Source organism: Alligator sinensis, unplaced genomic scaffold (assembly GCF_000455745.1).
Source record: "Alligator sinensis unplaced genomic scaffold, ASM45574v1 scaffold201_1, whole genome shotgun sequence".
In the NCBI taxonomy this organism is placed as follows: Eukaryota; Metazoa; Chordata; order Crocodylia; family Alligatoridae; genus Alligator; species Alligator sinensis.
Window position 1 is genome coordinate 606,747 of NW_005842661.1, and position 21,465 is coordinate 628,211.

Genomic DNA, 21,465 nt, shown 5'->3' on the forward strand with positions numbered 1-21,465 from the left:
GCCCCAGAGTACAGAAGGTCATGGAAGAATGTCACTGCCTCCTGCTCTGATCTCTCTATTGAACTTCCCAACAGGGGCTGGAGGGGTACCAGGGGCTGGCATTGGCGGTGTTGGAGGCCTGGTGCCAGGTGGTGTTGGAGGTCTGGTGCCCGGTGTTGGAGGCATAGGCGGCATTGGAGGTAAAATGTGCTATCGTTGGGATGCAGGCATTGCCATCTGTTCTAGGACTCTGGCTCTTGCAGTGACCTACAATGGTTGTTGCAGGAGGAGGCAAAAGTCCCCACAGTGCCCAAGAGGCCTGGGTGGTAAGGAGGTCAAGGTTTGCCCCATTGTCTCTGTTTCACACTGGTATAGGCTTCTCCAGGACAGTCATTTCCCCCGATGGGAGAAACTGATAGTTCCCCTGGGAATGTGTCACAGATCCCTGGGTCTCCCCATATATGTTTCTATCCCCAGGTGTCGGAGGTCAGGCAGCTGCCAAGGCCGCCAAGTATGGTGAGTTGGCTCCTCTTCAGATTAGCTCCAGTGTGACTCCCTGTGTGCATGGCACCATACCAAGATTCAGTTCTTGGCCAAAACTGATGCTTGAGGCTTTCAGGAGGTTGCACAAATTGCCCTCCACCCTTCCTAGAAGAGTGTGGTCCCTCCACAGCAGGGATAAGGTGGCTGGGCCAACTGGGGGCAGACCAGAAGCATTGGTACATACTGTGTAAAGCCTGCTCAGCTACCCAGCTGGTGTTAGAGATGCTTTGGTGGGCCATGTACAAAGGTCAGGGTGTGTGACTCCGCACTCAGAAACTCTACAGGGTTCAATCTGCCCTGGGCCCACTATGGAAACAGCTGGGAAACTCCATTTCCCTGCAGTGAGGAAATGGCAAAGTCCCACAGGGATCCACAGGGGTTGTTCATTCACTGTCCATCCATTCACCCCTTTCTACATCCATCTCCCAGTGCGCCACTCCCTAGCCATCTGTCCCTCCTCCTCACACTCATCCCACTATATAGGGATATAGCCACCTTCATAAACCAGCTCTTCTCCCAGGGGAGTGTTTCTGTCCACCACAACTCAGCCTTCTTCTACTATGGCAGATCCCCACTTCCTGCCTAGGTCACTCTAAGGCATGTGTCACTTCTCCCCTGCCTTCCTGGCCAGGCTTCATTTCACCCTTCATTCTTTCTGCAGGCACAGGTGGAGTGGGAGGCCTAGCACCTGGTGGTATTGGAGGTCTGGTACCTGGTGGTGTGGGGGCCTTGGCTCCAGGAGTTGGTGGAGTTGGAGGATTGGGGCCTGGCGGGATTGGTGGCATTGGTGGAGTTGGAGGTAAAATCACTTTATTCTGGTAGAGGACAATGTCTTGGGCTCCTCAGCACCATACAAGACAGCTGTCATACTTCAGAGTACCTCTGATACCTGATGGGTGTCTCTGAGCTCACCCTATAGGAGTGTGGCACCTCCTGGCCTCCCTCAGGATAGAATCTCACCATTGCCCTCTCAGGATGGGTTTGGGATATGATGCCTATCTCTGTCCAGCACCGAGACCAATTCAGCTTCTGTGGCTGCAGTCAGGGGGGGACTGACCTGACTGCTCTCTCTGGACTGGCCTATGCCTCCATACATGGGGCAATGATGCAGGAACTACAGCCACTCCGCTCCCTCCCCAACTAAACCCAGCAGGAAAGACATCCTGGTGGTACAGCTCTCCTGCATAGGCATCACCCAACTGCACAGAGAAAGATGCTGCAACCCACACAGCCAGATAGCTCAGGGATGAGGGATGGAAGGCGTAGATCAGGGAGGGATGGGCCACCTCCAGATGCAGCTGGAGAGGGAACATTAGGGACTCAGCAGGGACATAGGAAGCAGAACAGCAGCTACAATGGGAGCCTCTCTTTCAGACTTCACTGAAGGTTAGAGGTAGCCATTGTTAGAGAAATGGGAGAGGTGTATTTGGAGCAAGTCCTAGAGGCAAGCCAGACTACCTTCCTGGTGCATGGAGCACCCCTACCCCACAAAGGACTGCAAGCATAGGCAAGGTGGGCACAGAGAGGTCATGGGAGTGGACACATGCTGGTGTCTCAGTAGCTCCCAAGAATTAGTGGCTCCCACAGATATTGGTGTGCCAGCCTGGCCCCCATCAACCACAGAGCACCCATGCAGAGAGGGGGCTGGTGCTGTCCTGTTTCCTCTACCCTGTGCTGGCAGGGCACTCACCTACATACCACTTTTTCCTGAATAGTAGCCAACATCCCCTGGGCAAAGCGATGAGGTGTCTAGGCTGAGAGCAGTGAGGTCCAGTGTGGCACCAGTGGGCAGTTCCATGCCTGGCCCTTACAGTGCGGGGCGTAGAGGTTGCAGAATTCAGCTTGGGCTCCAATCCCCTGGAGACGTGTCTCTGATCTGTCTTGCTCTCTCTGTCCAGGACTTGGAGGTGTGGGAGCAGCAGCAGCAGCCAAAGCAGCCGCCAAAGCAGCCAAGTATGGTGAGCTGGGCACCCCACTGGCCCTGACACTGCCAACTCTTTCTCTCCCCTCCAGCCCCAACCTCTCTGCTTTCCTCCTTTGCTTCAGCCCCTAGTGCTTACTGCTCCCTGACAACACATGACAGGGACACTGAACTCACCCTTTGTGTAAGGAAGCCCTGGGCTTTGTGACCTCTTCTTGCCCCAAAAGAGGACACTCCAGCATCTGCTGATGGGGTAGTCCAGTCTGTGACCAGCAGGTGGCTCACCCCAGCCACCTGTGTTGGCTGCAGCCTCTTTGCGACTCCTGTCTCTGAGGCCAGTTCTGGGTGTCAGGGGTCAGCACAGAGCACCCTGCTGCTCCCAGTAGCACTGCTTTCCTATGCACTTCTACTGCCATTCATTGCCATCAACATGAGTCCCACATGAGCCCAGCAGTCACATGTTGGAGTAGAACCCCGGTTTCCTTTCCCCCTCCCCTCCCCTCCCCTCCCAAATGCTTATCTTGCCCTAACCCTGCACTCTCTCTATAGGGCCAGGGGCTGGTGGAGTGCCAGGCGGAGTGCCAGGTGGAGTGCCTGGGGTCGGTGTGCTGCCAGGTGTGACACCTGGGGCTGGTGTAGTACCAGGCCTCGTGCCTGGTGGAGGAGTGCCAGACGGTGGCATTTTACCTGGAGTGGGTAAGTGTTCCAGGTCTTGCCTGCTCAGTTCTCTCTGCATGTGCACATAAAGTTTGTCCCACATGAGCAGTGGTGGGTGTGGGGAGAAAGGGTGTCCTGAAGCAGGGAGAAACAAAGCATCCCCTGAGGAAGGGCTAGCCATGGGAGCTCTGAGACCTTGGCATGGCCAGGACTGGCTTCCCCTATTATTGGCATAGCTGACTCAGAGCAGGAAGGATGGGAAGCTTCCTCATATGCCATTTGCATCCTGGTATGAGGCAGGGAGATCTGGGGTGCAGGGCACTGTGTGGGCACCTGGCCCTAACTGCAGTATTCTTGCTGCCTTTCAGGGATTCCCCAGGTTGGGGTGCAACCGGGTGCCAAACTTCCCAAATATGGTACGTATCACTGCCTAGCACCTACCTCCCCCTCAGCTCAGGCAGCCCCATCCCAGAGCCAGCCAGAATAATGTCTGTCCAGCATACAGTGTCTTCAGCCCAGTCACCTCCACATACCCTGCAAGTCGTTTTTCCAGATGGACAGAGCAGCTCCCAGTTGTGCTAGCTTTGAGACTGCCACTTGCCTGAACTGCACCTCTCTGTCCTGGGGACCTAGAGGATTTAAAGTGTAGGCTGCCTTCGGACTCCAACAGCTTCAGACTTCTGGTTCTGTCCTCCCACAAGGGCCTAGGCCAGATAGAACTGGCAGCTTCATTGCATCCAAGCAACAATGCCACCAGCTTGGAGGCAGGGGAGGTGGGCCTGGAGGAGACATGGGCTTACTCTGTAGCCAGCATCCCAGCCAGACCACCCAGCCTTTCCTTGCTCTTTTCCTCTTTTGAGAGTAAACAGAGCCCTGATGCTCCTGTACTGCTCCAGACAGGACTAGCTGAATGGATTTGCAGTGCTGGCTGGTTGCGTCAGAGTTGGTCACGCCGTCCTCCCATAGCTTTTTGGTGCCACCCAGTATCTATTTCATTTTCCTTTTAACAGCATTTTTCAACTGCCTTCTGCACACTACATTTTAAATTATTCCAGTGTTTCTTCTTCAGAATATAGGACCTCTCTGTGTGTGTGCATGCACATAGACATGCATGAGTGTATATAGGTATGAGTATGCATGCACATGGGTCATGAGTGCATATGCATGTGTGAACATGTATGCATGTGTATGTGTTGGGGGTCCCACCTGAGTGCATGTGCATGTACAGGCCCACTACAAATGTCTTTTTGGTTACAATCTTGTCAAACAGATTCAGTATGTTTGACCCTTTCTCATAAGTCAGGGGCAAAATCCTAAGGAGAGTGTACTATCAACAATGCAGGGCTGTAGAGCCAAGTCATGATACTAGGTGCAGAGACTCTGACCTAGGAAATACTGCTCCTGATGCCTTCCTGGGGAACATGACTGGCATAACCATTTGTTTTCTGACTAACAGGTGTCCCTGTGGCAGGAAGTGTGGGTGCTGGTGGCCCCCTAGGCAAGCAACCGTTTGTGGTGTTGTGTCCCCTGGGCCACTCAGTCTTGAGACTTGCCTCTGCACAAACAGAGTATGTGTGGGGGGCAGAGAGAGGCACCACTCCAGGACCTATCACATGCCCCCCCTGAGTGCAGTGCCTTGCCTTGGCCAAGATGTATTAGGAAGGATGAGGATTACAGTGCCACAAAGTGGAATGCTGGCACAGCAGCAAGGAGCTGTTATACCAGTGTCAGGCCTGAACAAGACACAGAACTGGCCCTGGGCTGTCTGGCAAGGTCTCAGGCTCTCTGTCATGAGCACCACCCCATGAACAGCTCTGGGAATCAGCTGGCAGTGCATGGCCTCAGCAAGGGCAGAAAGCCATCTTATCCCTCTACATCTTCTCTCCCTGGGTGCAGCAGTAGATGTGGGGCCTGGGGAGTGAAGGCAGGAGGGGCTGTCAGGACAGAACTGGGTACTGTGGGGGCTGATCTGTACCAGGCCTGGCTTTTCCTAGAGCAGCAAATCCATGGTGTGTCCTAGGCAACCAGTCTTTCCTCTGGCATGGGATCCACTCTTATGGAAGTGTACCAAGCAGAACCCTGCTGCACCCCCAGAGGCCAGGCCCTGCCCCAGTCATGGCCTGTGTACTAGCAACCCCTGCCCCTTCCCACTTGATAGCACCTTTCCTGCTCAGCCATCTGCAGGCCAGAAACTCTTACCGTCTTATATTCTTTCATCCCCAGGTGGCCTTGGCGCTGGTGGCCTTGGTATTGGTGGCCTTGGTATTGGCGGCCTTGGTGCTGGTGGCCTTGGTGCTGGTAAGTGACATTTGTCAGTACTGATCTGATGCCAATACTGCCCTGGGACTGGGAGTGTTTGGGGGCAGGGAGTGGGACAGAGCAAGGCAGGTCAGGTGTGTGGAGGGCCAGCAAGGGGCGCTCCTGTGCCAAGCCACCCACTTCATTGCACCCAGCCACCTACCAGGCTCCAAGGGTCTCCCTGGGGCACCTGGTGTCCAGCCAACTCCCTTCCTGGAGCACACCCACAAGCCTGGGGTCACCTCTGCCACCATTTAGGAGTCTGTCTGTCCGCAACCCTGTGCCCCCTGGGATACACAGGCCTTATAGACCTTGAAGGTGCTCAACCCACTGCAAGAACTTGGGGTACTTCCCTGGGCATTGAGCACAAATAGTGGTCTCCCTTAATCAGCTGGGCCCAGGGGACATAAAGGCATGCCCCTCTCCCTCTCCCAACCAGTTCACCATGCTTAGAACAATGGAGAACTTTATTGGTTACAGGGGGTAGGTTTGGGGTATGGTACAGGATAGAGAGGTATCACAAAATAACCTTAGAGCAAGCGGTGTGGCTAGGTAGCCATTGATTATGCAACTGCTGTACTGCAAGCTATATATACAGGGTCTTCAACTTTAACGTCAACTTTTAAACTTCAATAACTTAGATTGCAGGTATGATAGAAACAATCTGTAAATAGCATTTAAAAGCAAATTTATTAAAGCTTTAGGACAACTAGAGTACACAATGCTAGACATCATAAGTAATAACGCATTTATTCTTAAATAAGATTGCGCTCCGTGCCACTACGCTCTGAATGTATGACAGTTCCTAAATTACGTTTTCCCAGAGAAGTGGATAGGCAGAGGTGGACCAATTGCTTGGCCACCTCATTCACCTGACCTGTCACCGTTGGACTTCTTTTTATGGGGACATGTTAAAAGTGTAGTTTACTTGTCAAAACCATGTTCTTTGGTGGAACTTAGGGCTAGGATCATCAGTGCAATTAGTGCAGTAACTCAACAGCAACTGGGAAACATTTTCAAGGAGTTGGAAGATTGGATTGAGCATTTTATCATGATGGATGGTGGTTATGTTGAAGTCTAGCATTGTGTACTCTAGCTGTCCTAAAACTTTAATAAATTTGCTTTTAAATGCCATTTACAGATGATTTCTATCTTACCTACAACCTAAGTTATTAAAGTTTAAAAGTGCACAAGGACTTTATGACGACCCTGTGTAGATAGATCTCAAGTAGCTTACTCACAAGTATCATCCAGAGGCTAGTTGCTTTCCTTTGGAGGCAGGCAGTTTTTTGTGTTCAGCTTCAAGAAAGAGAGGGAGAGGGCTGCAGCGTTCAGATGCTCTTCCTCTCTCTACAGGAGCTTTAGGGCTCCAGCATGGAAGCTGTCTCCCTGCTTTCCAGCATGGCTCTCTCCAGCATGGTTCTGCCAAAAATGGCTCTCCCAAATGACTCTCCTCTCTGAAGCCTAGAAGAGCCTCATCAACCTGGGCTCTCCTTTCATGCTTTTCAATAGGAAGGCTTTGCCCCTTTCAGGCAGAAGGGACCCTATATAGCCCTGTCATGACCTCATCACTAAGTTCCCACCAGAAGCAGCCCCATTGGCTGATGCCTGGTGCTTTTAAGTGACCTCACCTTCCAGGTGAGGAAGCTAGTCACATGACTTGCGGGGGGGGGACTTGAGACAAAGGGAGCATCTGGCTCAGGTTACATAGGCAGAGCTAGTTGCTTAGCAATTGGAGTGATAGGCATTTAAGAAAGCAATAGTAAGGAGTACTGTATTAGAAGGGACTGGGGAAATGGTGGGAGGGCATTCTGCCACAAGGCCTGTCTGGAGTGACACAGGGGCCTGTCATTTACTCACCTCTCCTCCCTTCCTCACTCTCTCGCAGGAGGCATCCCAGCAGGGGCTGCTGGTCTGAAGGCTCTTAAAGCAGGTGAGGCTCAAGTGCCAGATGCCAGACTTGATGTGCCTGGCCAGAGTCATGTGATGAAGGGCTCAAGAAATATGCTACAGGCCAGGATCCCACCCTCCAGCAGAGACAGGGTGGGCTCAGAGGCCAGGGAAAGACTTCCCTTCAGAAACACACTCTCCAGGGCTTTGGCTTAGCCTGTGTTACCTGACTCAAGCAGAGAGGTTCCTTGCCCTTACTGGATGTACCTTCTCCCTTGGGCCCTTGTGGAAGGTATTGCTGCCCTGCTCACCATCTGCCCTGTGCCAGGCACAGCCAGCTCCCATTATGCCTCCTCCCTGACTCAGGGGTGATGGCTCTCCTGCTCCTCCTCCTCTCCCCAACATCTTCCCCATGCTATCTCCCCGTACTGGGGCAGGAATGGGCCTGTGGAGGAGTTAGCTCAGATCTCTGCATTGCTCCAGGGCAGCTGGGGTGGGCATGGGAAGGGACTCACCCCTCAGCCAAGGTGCTAGGTGTGGCCCCTGGAAAGTGACAGCTTTTCCCCTGCAGGTGTTGGGTTCCGTGGCTATGGAGTTCCAGGGGGAGTTGGCAGAGGAGTCAATGGGCTAGGAACTGGTGAGTGAAGCTGTTGCCATGAGCAACCTCATTTCAAACACAAGGGGAAGTTCTGCCCCTTTCCATGAAAGCTGCTGCCCCCAACCCCTCCCCTGTGAAGGGGGGTAGCTCTCCCAGAGCCCCTTTGATCCCACACAGGAGGGCATCCCTCCTGTCTCCTCAGTTCCTGTGCAAGGAGGGCACTGTCCCAGATTCTGGGGTGTTTGGTTATGTGAACTGTCCCTGTTGGAGAAGCCTGCCAGACCAGGTGGCAGATGGTTGGACTGGCTGGCTCTCCCATTCTCAGACTGAGAGCAGGGAGTCCCCCTGGTGCTGTCCTATGAGCTTCCATCAGGGCAGCTCCCAGTACCACAGGGTGCCCCTTCTGCCAAGGAGCGCTGAGCTACAGCTTGGGCTACTGCAGGCTTCCCCCCAGTGCTGCCTGTTGCTGGCCAGGCACTGTTAGCATTTACTTCATGCTGAAGGTGTGACTGTTCTGTGACACAGGGCTGCTGTACACAGGAGTCGGTGCTAAAGCTCCCAAAACAGGTAACGATCCCAGTGAGAACACCTGGCCCCAGGCTCTGCAATGAAGGGGTGCTGCAGAGAGTGGGGCAAGAGCTCTGCCTGTGAAGACAGGATTGGAGCAGAGGTGCCAGCTGTAGGGGAAGCTGTTGCCTGTGCCGGTCCCAGACATTCTGAGCAGGGGCACTGTGTGGAGCAGGGTGGGGACACTGGCTTTTGGGAAAGTCCTGGCCTCTCCTGGCTGTGGAGTACTGCCACTATGGCGGGCAGGTTACTTTCATTATAAGTTGGTGAACAGAATTGTTTCTTTTGCAGGTTTCGGTGTTGGAGGCTTACAGCCAGGTGAGGGGCACATGGGTGAAGTCCAGTCCCCTGGGTATTGTAGGGCCCTGAAGTATGTTCCCTGCCTATATGCAGCTCTGTGTGGATCCCACACTCTCAGCCCCTGAGACTTTGTGCTGGGTCTTGCAAGCCTTTGATGATGTATGGGCTATCAGAAGGAGCCAACTTAGCCAGGCAGGCTCCCCACATATGGCTTCCTAGTCCCACCTGATTGCCTAGAGTTTTCTGCCCATGGATTATACCTCCTGGCCTCCCAGTCCTGCAGGGTGGCTCCGGTACTCACAGCCATTACTGCTCTGATGGGGCTGAACCTTAGTCAGGCAAGGATGGTACCCTTGGGCCCTCAGGGCTCCTCTTCACACCAAACCCCAGCAGCGGGACCTCAGACTTTTCTGTACAGTAGAGCTACATGTCCAATTCAGTGCCTTGGCAGAGGCCTGACACTCACAGGAGGGTCCCTAGTGAACTAGTGGACCAGTCTAAGCAGCCATGGGTCCAGGATAAGCCATGCCAGGTGTTCTCCCAGACTTTACTTACTGTTGTTCTGTTCTAGGGGCTGCAGGTCCTGGCTTTGGTCTGTCTCCCATTTACCCAGGTACTTTAGGAAACACATTTTCTATCTCCTGGCAGCAATCTTGTCCTAGAGCACCCCCTGTATTCTCTGTGATCCTCTTACCAACTAAGCAGGGGGCACAGCGTGTAAACAGGGATAGTCCTGTGCCTAAGAAGATACTTCTGCTGGCTGGCACCTGGCCTGTCTTGGACTTCAGGGCCCAGGACCCCTGTGTCCAAGGAGGTTCAGATTGAGTGGCTGGTATGGCTAAGGACTTAAAGTGGGATAGCCTCAGAGCTGCTTCCCAAGAGATGCTAAGGCCACAGCTAAGCTCAGCACACCAAAGCCTAGGGTAGGGGTGAAACAGTGGCAGTACTGATACTAAGGACTCTGCTTTGCTTTCAGGTGGGGTTGGTGGCCAGCTGGGATATGGAGGTAAGTGTCAGGACTAGCCTGAGGAGACTGGGGCCAGGGGTATCTGGTCACTTCTTGTCTTTAGCAGAGCCAGGGCTCTTGTTCCTTTCTGAAGTCAGGGAGCCTTGTCCTTGACCTGCATCCTGGTAGTACTTCCAGCAAGCCAGCTTATCCTGGCATGGCATTTGGGAAGGTAGTCCAGGGCTAGCTTCCCTCTTCACCCCAATGCCCTGAGAAGGGCAACCCTTTGAAGCTACATAACCTGTCCCCCTTGCTGAGTGCCTGCTGGGCTGGCAATGCAGGCAACCCTGCACCCAGTGTGGCTGTAGCTTGCAGGTAGTTGCCCTGGGAGAGGGCCTTGATTAAGCCCATGACACCCAGCACCATGTTGTTGCTCCTGGATTTAACTGGGGAGTCACTTGCTAGTACCTTTAGGACCTGAGCCCCAGAGCTGATAGGGCATGTCTACACTTCACTGTATGGTAATGTTGGTATGGTGCTGTGCTTTAGTCCTTCCTTTTAGAAGGACTAAAGTATGGCACAGTACAGGTGGTTACTGCACTGTGCACACAGTGCCACTATGTCACTGCTGTGGTGCACTATACTGGGGGAGCTTCCTCTTCAGGGAGTCTCATACTGATGTTGTATGTCTCCGTCTTTCCATAGGAAAACCCGCAAAGCCTTATGGTGGGGCACTTGGTGCTCTGGGCTACAGAGGTAAGTGTTACTGCTTGGTCAGACCCTAGCTCCCTTGTCCCCAGCACCTGTGCCCAGCCTGGGCCATGATGACTTGAGGCTTTTCCAGTGTCAAGAATCCACACACTGGAACAAGATGGGGGAGCAAGTAGGGGAGGCTCCAGAAAGAGAAATCCATGGCATTCCTTAGCCAAAGCCAAAGCCACTCCAGTGGGAAATGGCTCAGCCACTCACTGCTATGGCTGAGCCCTGGGATGGGAGGCAGGGATGGTCCTAGCCATGGGCCTGGGGACAAACAACCAGGAAAGTGTCTCAGTTCAGTAATACCTTCTCCCTCTGGTGCCAGGGACTGATCTTGACCACTCCCTGTCCCCGTGCCCTCCTTGGGCTCTCGGTCAGTTGCATATGCTTTGTTTGCAGCATGCTGCCAATCAACCTGATAGACCTAGATATTAGGAAGCACTATTTCACTGTCAGGGTAGCTAGGATGTGGAACCAACTTCCTAGGGAAGTGGTCCTTGCTCTACCTTGGGTAAATTCAAAAAGAGGTTGGATGAACACCTGTCTGGGATCATGTGATCCCAGCATGTGCTCCAACCAGTGGCGGGGGGTTAGACTAGATGATCTATTCAGGTCCCTTCTGACCCCTTACTGCTATGAAACTATGAAACCTCTAAGTAGGTTGCTTTAAAATAGCCATAGGTGGGTCACATTGGCACATGCCCAACCTGGATGCTGGTACCATCAGCAGGCAGCAAGGCTCCTGATGGATCCCCATCTTACCACCAGGTGGCAGTATTTGCACACAGCTGCCTGTATCCCCAGGAGTGCTTGTGGCTCCTGGGCTTGCTTGGCCTCTGGACACCGGACTGATGCTCTGTCTTTTCTCCCCTGCCAGGTGGAGCTGGCTGCCAAGGGAAGTACTGTGGCAGGAAGCGGAAGTAACCACACCAGACTGCATACCATTAACCTCATGAACTTTGGTGCTACTGCATGGTGTAGGATGTAAACCCTGAGGAAAGCAGAGATCCCCCTCCCCTCCCTTCCCCCTGAGCCCCTGCTCCTTCCTGTGGGCCACAGGGCCCAGACACACCCTGGGAGGGAGCTCGAGAACCACTGACATCCCCTGGCATTTGCCCTAAGCCTGAACAGCTCGTGCAGCGGAAGCAGGGCGCATCCATCCCTGGGGCTCCTCTCTCCCCAGCAGGAAGCATGGAATAAACTGAGGGGAGTGTTGTTCCCCACTGGTGCTATAGCTCCTTGCAGGGAGAGCCCAGGCAGAGCCACTGGCCAGGAATGGGTGACAAAACCAACCCTGAGGAGGGAAGCCCCAGCTCTTTGGGGAGTGCCAAGCCTCAGGGGAAGGCTGGCTGGCTTCAGAGGGCAGTGAGGGACTGGGCTCTCAACCTACTGCCACAGCAGGAGGCAATGCCCAGTCAGCAGCCCAAAGACCATCTTCTCTGAAGACTCTGCCCAGTTGGCATTGGTGCCATGTGCCGGGCCTAGTGTCTTCTCCCTCTGTTTTAGACACAGCTGTGAGGAAGTTCACTTAGAAACTAGCTAGCCTTGGAAATAATCTCCACCTTCACAACAGTCAGCCCCACCACACTCCTGGGCCCATAGTCTTGGGGTCTTAGGGTTCTCCTGGGTCTTAGGGTCCTAGGCTTGTGCTACAGGGTAGGGTTGGTGGTTCCTTGGAGGAGGGAAGGGGAATTCCTCTTGCTCAGAAATTCACAATAACATTGACCGCAGAGGATCATGGGTGGGTTAAATTTTCCCAGAGTTCTTTGCGGTGGTGCCATCTGATGCCATGGCCCTTCCCCTGGTGCTGGAGGAGGAGGCCCCCCACCAGCATGTGGGGAAGAGCTGGAGCTATCAGCAGAGCCAAGTCGCGAACACTGACGGGATTCGCTTTAATCTACCCGCCCCTGAGGCCCAGGGGACTGGTGTGCACTGGCCCAGCTCTTGCCTTGCCCATGCCAGAACTTCCCCTCAGCAGTACTGTATGGTCAGTCTGTGCCAGAGCAATGCCCCCACCCCCACTGCATTTCCTGTGGGCTCACTGTGCCCGGTGTTCTCCTGTTGTTCTGGATGCCTGTGTGTTACTGAGAGCTGTGGGCCAGGAAACATTCTCACCTCTTCATGTTACTCACTTTGATATAACTTGGATGGGACACTTTATAAAGAGGGAAAGTAACTGCTTCCAAACAGATTAATAAACAACGACTTTTTAAAGGAATGCTGTCTCCCACCTTCTTTGCCACAGCCCTGGACCCTTTTCTTCCCCAGAACCAGGGGTCAGTAGTACTAACCCTGCCAGGACTCACTTCAACAGCCCTGCCACCAGAACTGTATTGTTGGCTACAAATGTTCAACTAGGGATCCTTAAAATTCTAGTTTATTAGGCGGATTGAAACACTGTAATCATAAACCTTGGGGCTGGTCCCCACACACACATGCACACACATACACACACACAGTAGCAGGCTACAGAGTCAGGTATACCTATCCTACAAGCGCTGGAGTCTGTCGTTTGAGGCTTCTTTCAGCGTGGTGTTATCTTCCAGAAGGGGGTCACCGGCTGGTCCTTCTGGCTGGACAGGTCTGGTCGAGTTGGAGATCAAGAGGGCGCCACTGAGGGTCACTTTTCACTGCCTTTTATCTGTCCCTGGCAGACTTTGGTGACTCCCCAGTTTTCAGGTTTGCCCAATCCAGGGGTCATTGACCCTCGTGGGACTTCCCCCCGCCCCCCTCGGTGGCTACTGGATGGCATCTGTCAGCCCCAGGTGTCGTCCGCATGTACGTGCAGGTTTGGGAGTCCGTTGATGAATTTAGAATAGGGCTCTGGGAGCAGTTGATCTGGAGATATTCAGCCCAAAAGTTGGTCTCTGGCGTTGATTAACTCAGGCCAGGGCTTCTAGCCTTTGATCAGTGACGTTTAGAGGTTTCCCGGTTGTTACATTGTCTTCTATTGAGTTCTTCCCTTGGTTGATCTGCAGCTTCCCAGGTGTTAATTGCTGTGTGCTACCTTGTTACACATTCAATCACTGATTCACTCGCTCTTTCAGGGGCCAGCCTGATACAGAGAAGGGCAGTTTGATTCCTGCCCTTGTTAACATTGTTACAATGTATAACTTACTAAAACACATTAAGTTGAAAGGTGAGAGTATAAAATATAAGCTACAAATGCCATGGCACACAAATAGATAAAAATACCAAACTACAAGGGGAGACACAAAATGCACACATACAAATTTTAAAACACAATTCCTTATCTTAAAGTGAAAGAAAGAGGAAGGAAGAAAGGTAGAAAAAGAGAAACATATCCAAAGAAGGGAGAGCAAATGCAGGCAAGAGGAAAAGGGGGCTTTCTGCTACAGTATCCCTCTGCCTTCTGCTACAGGCCTTTTGGCCACAGAACATGCCTGTCCCTTTGGGGCCACATCTCACTATCTTTGTGAATTGAGGTTCTACCACAGTGCTCCCTTAGCTGGTGCTGACAAGGCAGTGCTATGGGGAAGTTCATAGCCCTGGAATCTGAAGTGGCTTGAGTAAACCCTACTGTGGGGTCTGAGCTGTGTGTGTGTGTGACCATGCATGGGACTCACAGCTCCAGACAATTTTCCTGCCACAGTGGCAAGTTCCTAACCCAAGTGGCAAAACACAGCATGTGCCACAGATGGCTATTCCTGAAGGAAGAAAGGCTGACAGCCCAAAGTAGCTACTGCTTGGTTTTAGCTTCCCCAAAACAAGTGAGTTACAAAGTTCCATAGAAGCTCCATGAACCTACCACTCTTGGTTCAGCAAGACCTAGGGGTCCTGCAGGAGGCACTGTATGACCATCACCAGTAACACAGGCAGACAGACATCTTTTCATAGGATGGAGAAACATAAGATCCCACTGACAAAAAAAGTTAAAGAGACATCTGTTTTAGAAAAAGTACCCGGAGGAGGGAGAGAGAGGCTGGCTTTGCTTCCTGGAACAGGTTGCTCAGTGCAATCCAACAGGCAGAGGGTAGCTGAAAGCAGCTGTCCCTCTCCAGTGGCTCAGCAGATACTACCCTCATGCTAGTGATCTTGTCCTTCATCTCTAGTTTCAAGTATTACTCACTCAGGTCTAACCTGGCAAATGACCTGTTGCATTGCACAAGGAATGTTCTGCAGCCCTGGCAGCGAGAACCCAACATGAGCCACGATTTCTACAGAGAAAATCCTGTTTTCTGTCCTGTCTTCAGGCCTCCTATGCATGGTTTGTTGGATGAGACTGCTCCACCTCCCATTACTGGGCTACTATCCTAGGGCTGATGGGAGAAATCCAGTGGAAATACACTGGAGACTCTAAGGGCTGGAGTTGGGATTCATACTTTGAGGGCTGGGTCTGAGGAGCTGAAAGAGACCGTGGTGAGGTGACACCAGGTGCTGTACACAGAGGAGTCAGGCTTCTGCTGCCCACTACAACATTGTAGAGGCCAAGCTCAGCCTTGTTCTAGTAGTGAGTGTTGGGAGTCAGTCATAAGATCCTGGAACTCCATCACTTGAAGCGGTCCCCCACTCTGGGCACTCTTTTCTGTAAGCCTAGGTTTTCAGGTTTTCTCTGGCTCTGAGGGAGTGCTATCTGCTTAGCATGGACTGTGTGACTATCTCACCATGGCAAACCCTTATAACTCAGCACTGTACATGGCAGATTCCTCAAAGGCCTCTTGGCTGTGGGCTGATCTCCCCAGTGGACCTCCTTGTGGCCTCAGGGTTTTCACTGAGAGATGTCCAAATGTCTGCAGCAGGTTCAGGGACCAGTGAGGAGAACCTAATGTGCCTGCATATGGCACCACATGCCTGTGTCACTTTGGGGCTAGGGCTCTGTTCATAGCATCTTGCTATGCAGTGCCACAAACACGCAAGCTAGTCCTCACACTGCAGCAGGATCCTGCTGTGAGGCTCCCCAGTGTGCTTTGGCTGGGGAATCTCTGAAGCTCTGGCTGCAGGCATGGAGCCCAGCTACCTGCACTGAGCACCAGGTACCATTTCTGACATTCATAGATTGTAAGGGGCTAGAAGGGACATCGCAAGATCAATGGGTCCAGCCAGGGCCGTCCCTGTGGGGGGTCGAATTGGGGCAACCACCCCGGATCCCACACTTTGGGGGGCCCCGTGGAGCCAGGCGGAGTGGCTGCAGCCCCTCCTGCAGGCCCTGCCTCGTGCTGGTGACCCTATGCCGCTGCCAGCTTTGCATCCGGCCACTGCTGTTGCTGCTGCCGCCTTCTTCGCATCTGGGCCCCACACAGGCTGATTTGCCCTGGGCCCTGCACCCTGCTAGGGCTGTCTCTGGGTCCAACCTGCCTGCACTAGCCAGAAAAGACAATTGGGGTCAGGTGACCCCAGCAAGGTGACAGTCCAATCTCCTCTTGAAGATTTCCAGGGTAGGTGATTGTACCACCGACTTTGGAGGAAGTTTATTCAATAATCTGAACACCCTAACTGTGAAGATGTTTTTCCTAGTGTGAAGCCTGAAATGGTCTTCCAGGAGTTTCTGGCCATTACAACTGGTTTTCCCCAAGGATGCCCTGGTGAACAGCCCTTGATATAATCCCCTGATATAGCGGTACGCTGCTACCAAGTCCCCTCTCAGTCTTCTCTTTTTTAGGCTGAAGAGACCCAAGTCCCTCAGCTTTTCCTGGTATGGTTTGCCTTGCAAGTCTCTGATCATACTGGTGGCTCTTCTCTGGACTCTTTAAAGCTTTTCCACATCCTTGTGGAAATGTGGTGCCCAGAACTGGAAGCAGTACTCCAGCTGTGGTCTCACCAAAGCTGAGTAAAGCGGGAGAATCACTTCCTTGGTTTTGCTTGAGATGCATTGGTTGCTGCATGCCAGAGTATTGTTTGCCCTGCTGGTTACAGCATTGCACTGACAGCTCATACTATGGCCTATTATTATCCCTAGGTCCCTTTCAGTTCTGGTGCTAGTCAGTTTGATGCCACTGAGTTCGTAATTAAGTTGGGGGTTGTTCATTCCCAGATGGAGCACTTTACACTTCTCAGTATTGAACTTCATCTGGTTCCATTTCACCCAGCTTGCTACCCTGTCTAGGTCTGCCTTTATCTGCAGCCTATTTTCAAGTGTGACCACACTCCCCCATAACTTGGTGTTGTCCATGAACTTGGCCAGAGAGCTCTTCAACCCCACATCCAAATCACTGATAAAGATGTTGAAAAGCACTGGTCCAAATATGGGCAACTGGTGCCTCCTGATCCTGAGGGGCACCAGTGGCCGAATGCCAACTGGGGGGGTCCCCCAGTGGCTAAAGTGCTGGCGGCAAACCCAGAAGTGCCGGCGGTGCTTCTCTCAGTGCCTCAGGGCAGGCACCAGTCATCGCCCCCCCCAACTCCCTGGCCGGCAAGGGCCAATCTCAGGGGGGGCATGTGCCCCCCTATGCGTTACCTATGGGTCCAAGCACAGACCCCTGAGGGACACCACTGGCCACTTCTTGCCAGGACAACACAGATCTGTTCAGTAGAATTTTCTGGGTCCTACCCCACAGCCAGCTTCCTACTCACCTAATTGACAAGCAGTTAAGCCCACAATCCTCCAAATTTCCCTTGGGAACATCACGGGATACCAGAAAGGCCTTTTGGAAGTCTAGGTATAGAATGTTGACCTCCTCTCTCTTATCCAGGTGGCGGGTTACCTGGTCATAGAAGGAGGTTGGTAAGACAAGACCTGCCTGTGACAAAGCCATGCTGGCTGTCATTCAGAATCCTACCTTCTGCAAGCATATGGGACATGGACTCCTTGATGAATTTCTCCAAGATTTTCCCTGGGATAGAAGTTAGGCTAATTGGCCTATAGTTGCCTGGGTCCTCTCTCCTCCCCTTCTTGAAGATGGGCACAACACTGGCCCCCTTTTTAATAAGGGGAGAAGGGATGAGCTGTGTAACTTTAGACCAGTCAGTCTTACCTCTATCCTTGGGAAAATACTGGAAAAAATCATCAAAGAGCACATTTGTGAAGGTCCAGCAGGGGCAATGATGCTGAAAGGAAACCAGTATGGGTTCATCACTAGATCCTGCCTGACAAATCTTACAGCCTTTTATGACCAGGTCACACACTGCCTTGACACAGGACCTGAGGCTGATGTCATCTACCTGGATTTTAAGAAGGACTTTGACACAGTTTCTCATCCTACTCTCATAGGGAAGCTAGCAGGCTGTGGAGTGGATGCTTACACAGTCAGGTGGGTGGCCAACTGGCTTAGGGACCGCACCCAGAGAGTGGTGGTGGACAGGTCATTCTCAGCCTGGAAGGAGGTGGGCAATGGGGTCCCACAGGGTTCTGTCCTTGGACCAGTGTTATTTAATATCTTCATAGCTATATGGATGAGGGTGTGGAGAGCACCCTCCCCAAGTTCGCAGATGATACCAAGTTATGAGGCAAAGTTAACACACCGGAAGACAGGGAGCAGATACAGGCTGATCTGGACAGGTTGGACCAATGGGCAAAATGAAATAGGATGCAATTCAACAAAAATAAATGCAAGGTACTCCACCTAGGGAGGAGGAATCCCCAGTACACCTATAGGTTGGGGGATGATCCCCTCAGCATCTCAGCAGCTGGGAGGGATCTTGGAGTCATAGTTGGCCCCAAGATGCACATGAGCCAGCAATGTAACGAAGCCATCAACAAAGCCAATCGCACCTTGTCATGCATTAGCAGATGCATGACCAACAGATAGAGGGGGAGTATCACTTCCCTTGATGTGGCATTGGTCAGGCTGCAGTTGGAGTACTGTGTCTAGTTTTGGGCACTGCACTTCAAGAGGGACACAAAAAATCTGGAGATGATTCAGAGGAGGGCCACTCACATGATTAGTGGCCTCCATGAAAGACCCTACAAAGGGAGGTTGAGGGATCTGGATCTCTTCAACCTTCACAAGAGATGGCTGAGGGGAGTCCTTGTAGCCGCCTATAAGTTTATCAAGGGAGGACAACAGAGAGTTGGAGATGCGCTATTTACCAGAGCACCCCTAGGAGTATCTAGATATAATGGGGGTAAACTAGTGGAGACTAGATTCAGGTTAGACATTAGGAAGAAATGTTTTACAGTAAGGGTGGCCAGAATCTGGAATGGGCTTCCAAGAGAGGTGGTACTATCACCTAACATGGAGTCCTTCAAGAGGAGGCATGTTAGATACCTGGCTGGGGTCATCTGACCTCGGTCCTCTTTCCTGCCAGGGGCAGGGGGTCGGACACGATGATCCTTTGTGGTCCTTTCCGACTCTACAAACTATGAATCTATGAATCTATGAATCTTCCAGTCTTCAGGGACCTCCCCCAAGTGCTACAAGTTTTGGAAGAGTTTCACCAGAGGTCCCACAATGACTTTGGCCAGCTCCTCCAGCACTCTTGGATGAAGTTCATCCAGTCCTGCTGACTTATAATATCTAAGTTTTCTAACTGATCACACCAGCTCAACATCAACAGTAGGAAGGCGGTCATTCCCACCATGCCCATTCTGAACCTTATCTAGTATGATTTTTTCCCCTTAGTCCAGTGAAATACCAAAGCAAAGTAGTCATTCAGGAGTTCAGTTTTCTCCTGAGTGTTGGTAACCAGCTGTCCTGAGTTGTTAAACAATGGCCCCATGCTTCCATTTGTTTTCCTCCTGTTCCCTACATACCTAAAGAAAGACTTCTTATTGTCCTTGATTTCTGTTGCTACTTTAAATTATGTTGCCACCTGTGCCTTTCTAATCTGCTCCCTACAAGTGCAGACCATTGTTGTATAGTCCTTCATGGGGACTTTCCCAAGTTTCCATTGTTTGTATGCCTCTTTCTTCTTTTTCAGGAGGATCATGATTTCCCTGTTTAGCCAAGAGGGCTTCCCAGCCCTTCTTCTACCTTTTCGTCTCATGGGAATGGACTTCTTTTGTCCTTCGAGGGTCGTGTCCTTGAGGAACAACCATTCTTCATGCACTCCTTTCAACTTAGGTCCTTGGTCCCGCAGCGGTTCCCCTACTATTGTACTAAGACTGTTGAAATGTGCTTTTTGAAGTCCAAAACTTCAACCCTGCTAGCTGATTTGCCTGCTTTGAGATGAGCAGTGAACGTCATGGCTTTGTGGTCGCTGTCACCCAGGCTACCCTTTATATTCAAGTTGCTCACCAGATTGTCTCCTTTGGCCAAGACCAAGTCTAGGAGAAATTCTTTCCTCTGTTCCTCTGGAGCTGTTTCACTATCCTTCTGAACTAGATCCTCTTTGGGGAGGTCTGGGACAAGGGTCCTGTAGCAGCTTCTGGGATTTGCTCACTTAAACATACAGTATTTTGGGTTTGTTTACAGTCTTTTCCCGGTGTCCTTATTCTTCCCAGGGCAAACTCCCTCCTGGCAGGGGTCCATATAAACAACTCAGTCCATAAACCAAAACTCTTATACCATACTGGGTCTTCTCCCAGACCCTCAGAGAGTCCTTAGGTGTGGTTCTGCTGCCACTTGCCCACTTTTTCCTTTGTCCCTCCAGTATCTTCAGTCACAAGAAGGCTTACTTACAGTCTCTCTGCTGTACCCGTGGTCCTCTGGGAGAGAGGCACCCCTGGTGTGATCCCCAGGCTTCTCCATGAGCTGACCCACTGGCTCTCTCCTTCTCAACACTCCAGTCTCATGTGCAGCTCTCCAACTTCTGGCTTCCAGCTTCCAGCTCTCTCTCTCCCTGACTGATTCCAGCTCTGTTCTCTGGGAGCCCTTTTACTGCCTGGATGCCAGTTAGTTACCTGCCTCTGCTGGTCCTGTTCCCTAGGTAGCCTGTAATCAGGTTTTGCTGCCCGCAGCTGCACTAGTCCTCCTAGCAAGCCTGCAATTACTGGTATGCTGGCTGCATCTGGCTGCAGCCCCTGAAAGCATACAGGCTGCTACAAGCCCCTTGAAAATACACAGCCTGTTACAGGTTCCAACCAATGAGAAGATGCAGGTTCTGGGGTAAGAACACACAGTGCCTGCATCAGCAATGGGACCATCCTATCCTCAGCTAGGAGGTCAGGTGATATGAGGTCACTTTGAGAGGCATCACTGGCAAAGCACAAGCAATACCCAAGCACATGCCTGCCCTTATAAGTAGCCTAATACTACTGTGTAGTAGTGTCACATCAATACTCTACATCTACCGTGTAGACCCCCACACCAAGGGGAAGAACTAGATTTGGAACTCCTGAGGCAGCTGTCAGAGACCATAAAGGCTAGGGAAGCGGTAGCCATGGGGGACCTAAACTACCCTGACATCTGCTAGGAGATGCAGACAGCAAATTCCCACTGTTCACGCAGGTTCCTATCTTGTGTACAGGACCTCCACCTGATGCAGGAGGCACATGGTCCCACTAGGGGGAATGCCTTACTAGACCTGGTATTGGCAACAGGGGATGACATGGTAGGGGACCTACAGATCAGCGGTCACCTGGGGGACAGTGACCACCAAAAAATAGAATTCACCATAAGGCGTAGAGAGGGAAAGGTAACTAGTACGGTGGAAGTGCTAGACTTTAGGAAGTCTGACTTCAGCAAACTCAGGCTTTTAGTCTATGATGCACTGCAGAGTAAGAGATTTAGTGAGATGGGAGCCCAGGAAGGGTGGCTGTGCCTTAAGGAAACTATCCTTCGGGCACAGAGGGAGACGATCCCAATGTGGAAGAAAGGGGGAAAAGGGGCCAAGAGGCTTCCCTGGCTGACTAGAGAAATCCAGAGCAGCCTAAGGGCAAAAAGGAGGGCATATAAGCAGCGGAAACAGGGAGGGATTATTAAAGAGGAGTATACCTGAGGGGGACAAGGCTGAACTCCTCAGTGACTTCTTTGCCTCAGTGTTCCTAAACGAGGGGCAAGACAAGTCTCACAATGGGATCGTAGAAAGACAACAGCAGGGTACCAGACTACCAAGCGCTGACCCTGAGATATTGCAGAGTCACTTGGAAGAACTGGATGCATTTAAGTCGGCAGACCCGGATGAGCTCCATCCGAGGGTACTGAAGGCACTGGCTGACGTCATTGCACAGCC

General features: G+C 52.1%; 1 protein-coding gene across 14 annotated transcripts in view; it reads left to right on the forward strand.

The window, feature by feature from the left end:
- ELN (elastin) overlaps positions 1 to 12,673 on the forward strand; it is a 62,959-nt gene extending 50,286 nt beyond the window's left edge. For 7 of the 14 annotated variants that reach the window (XM_006033788.3, XM_014524779.2, XM_025215684.1 and 4 more), the window contains 15 exons: positions 75 to 179; positions 457 to 495; positions 1,184 to 1,321; positions 2,421 to 2,480; positions 2,993 to 3,139; positions 3,469 to 3,516; positions 5,324 to 5,398; positions 7,287 to 7,331; positions 7,860 to 7,925; positions 8,412 to 8,453; positions 8,745 to 8,771; positions 9,325 to 9,366; positions 9,730 to 9,759; positions 10,405 to 10,455; positions 11,333 to 12,673. In XM_006033788.3, the coding sequence (XP_006033850.1) occupies positions 75 to 179; positions 457 to 495; positions 1,184 to 1,321; positions 2,421 to 2,480; positions 2,993 to 3,139; positions 3,469 to 3,516; positions 5,324 to 5,398; positions 7,287 to 7,331; positions 7,860 to 7,925; positions 8,412 to 8,453; positions 8,745 to 8,771; positions 9,325 to 9,366; positions 9,730 to 9,759; positions 10,405 to 10,455; positions 11,333 to 11,379 (962 nt within the window). In that variant the 3' untranslated portion in view covers positions 11,380 to 12,673. The remainder of the gene's footprint in view (positions 1 to 74; positions 180 to 456; positions 496 to 1,183; positions 1,322 to 2,420; positions 2,481 to 2,992; positions 3,140 to 3,468; positions 3,517 to 5,323; positions 5,399 to 7,286; positions 7,332 to 7,859; positions 7,926 to 8,411; positions 8,454 to 8,744; positions 8,772 to 9,324; positions 9,367 to 9,729; positions 9,760 to 10,404; positions 10,456 to 11,332) is intronic. The other 7 variants (XM_006033789.3, XM_025215681.1, XM_006033790.3 and 4 more) reach the window with 7 other exon arrangements.
- The last annotated feature ends 8,792 nt before the right edge of the window (positions 12,674 to 21,465 follow it).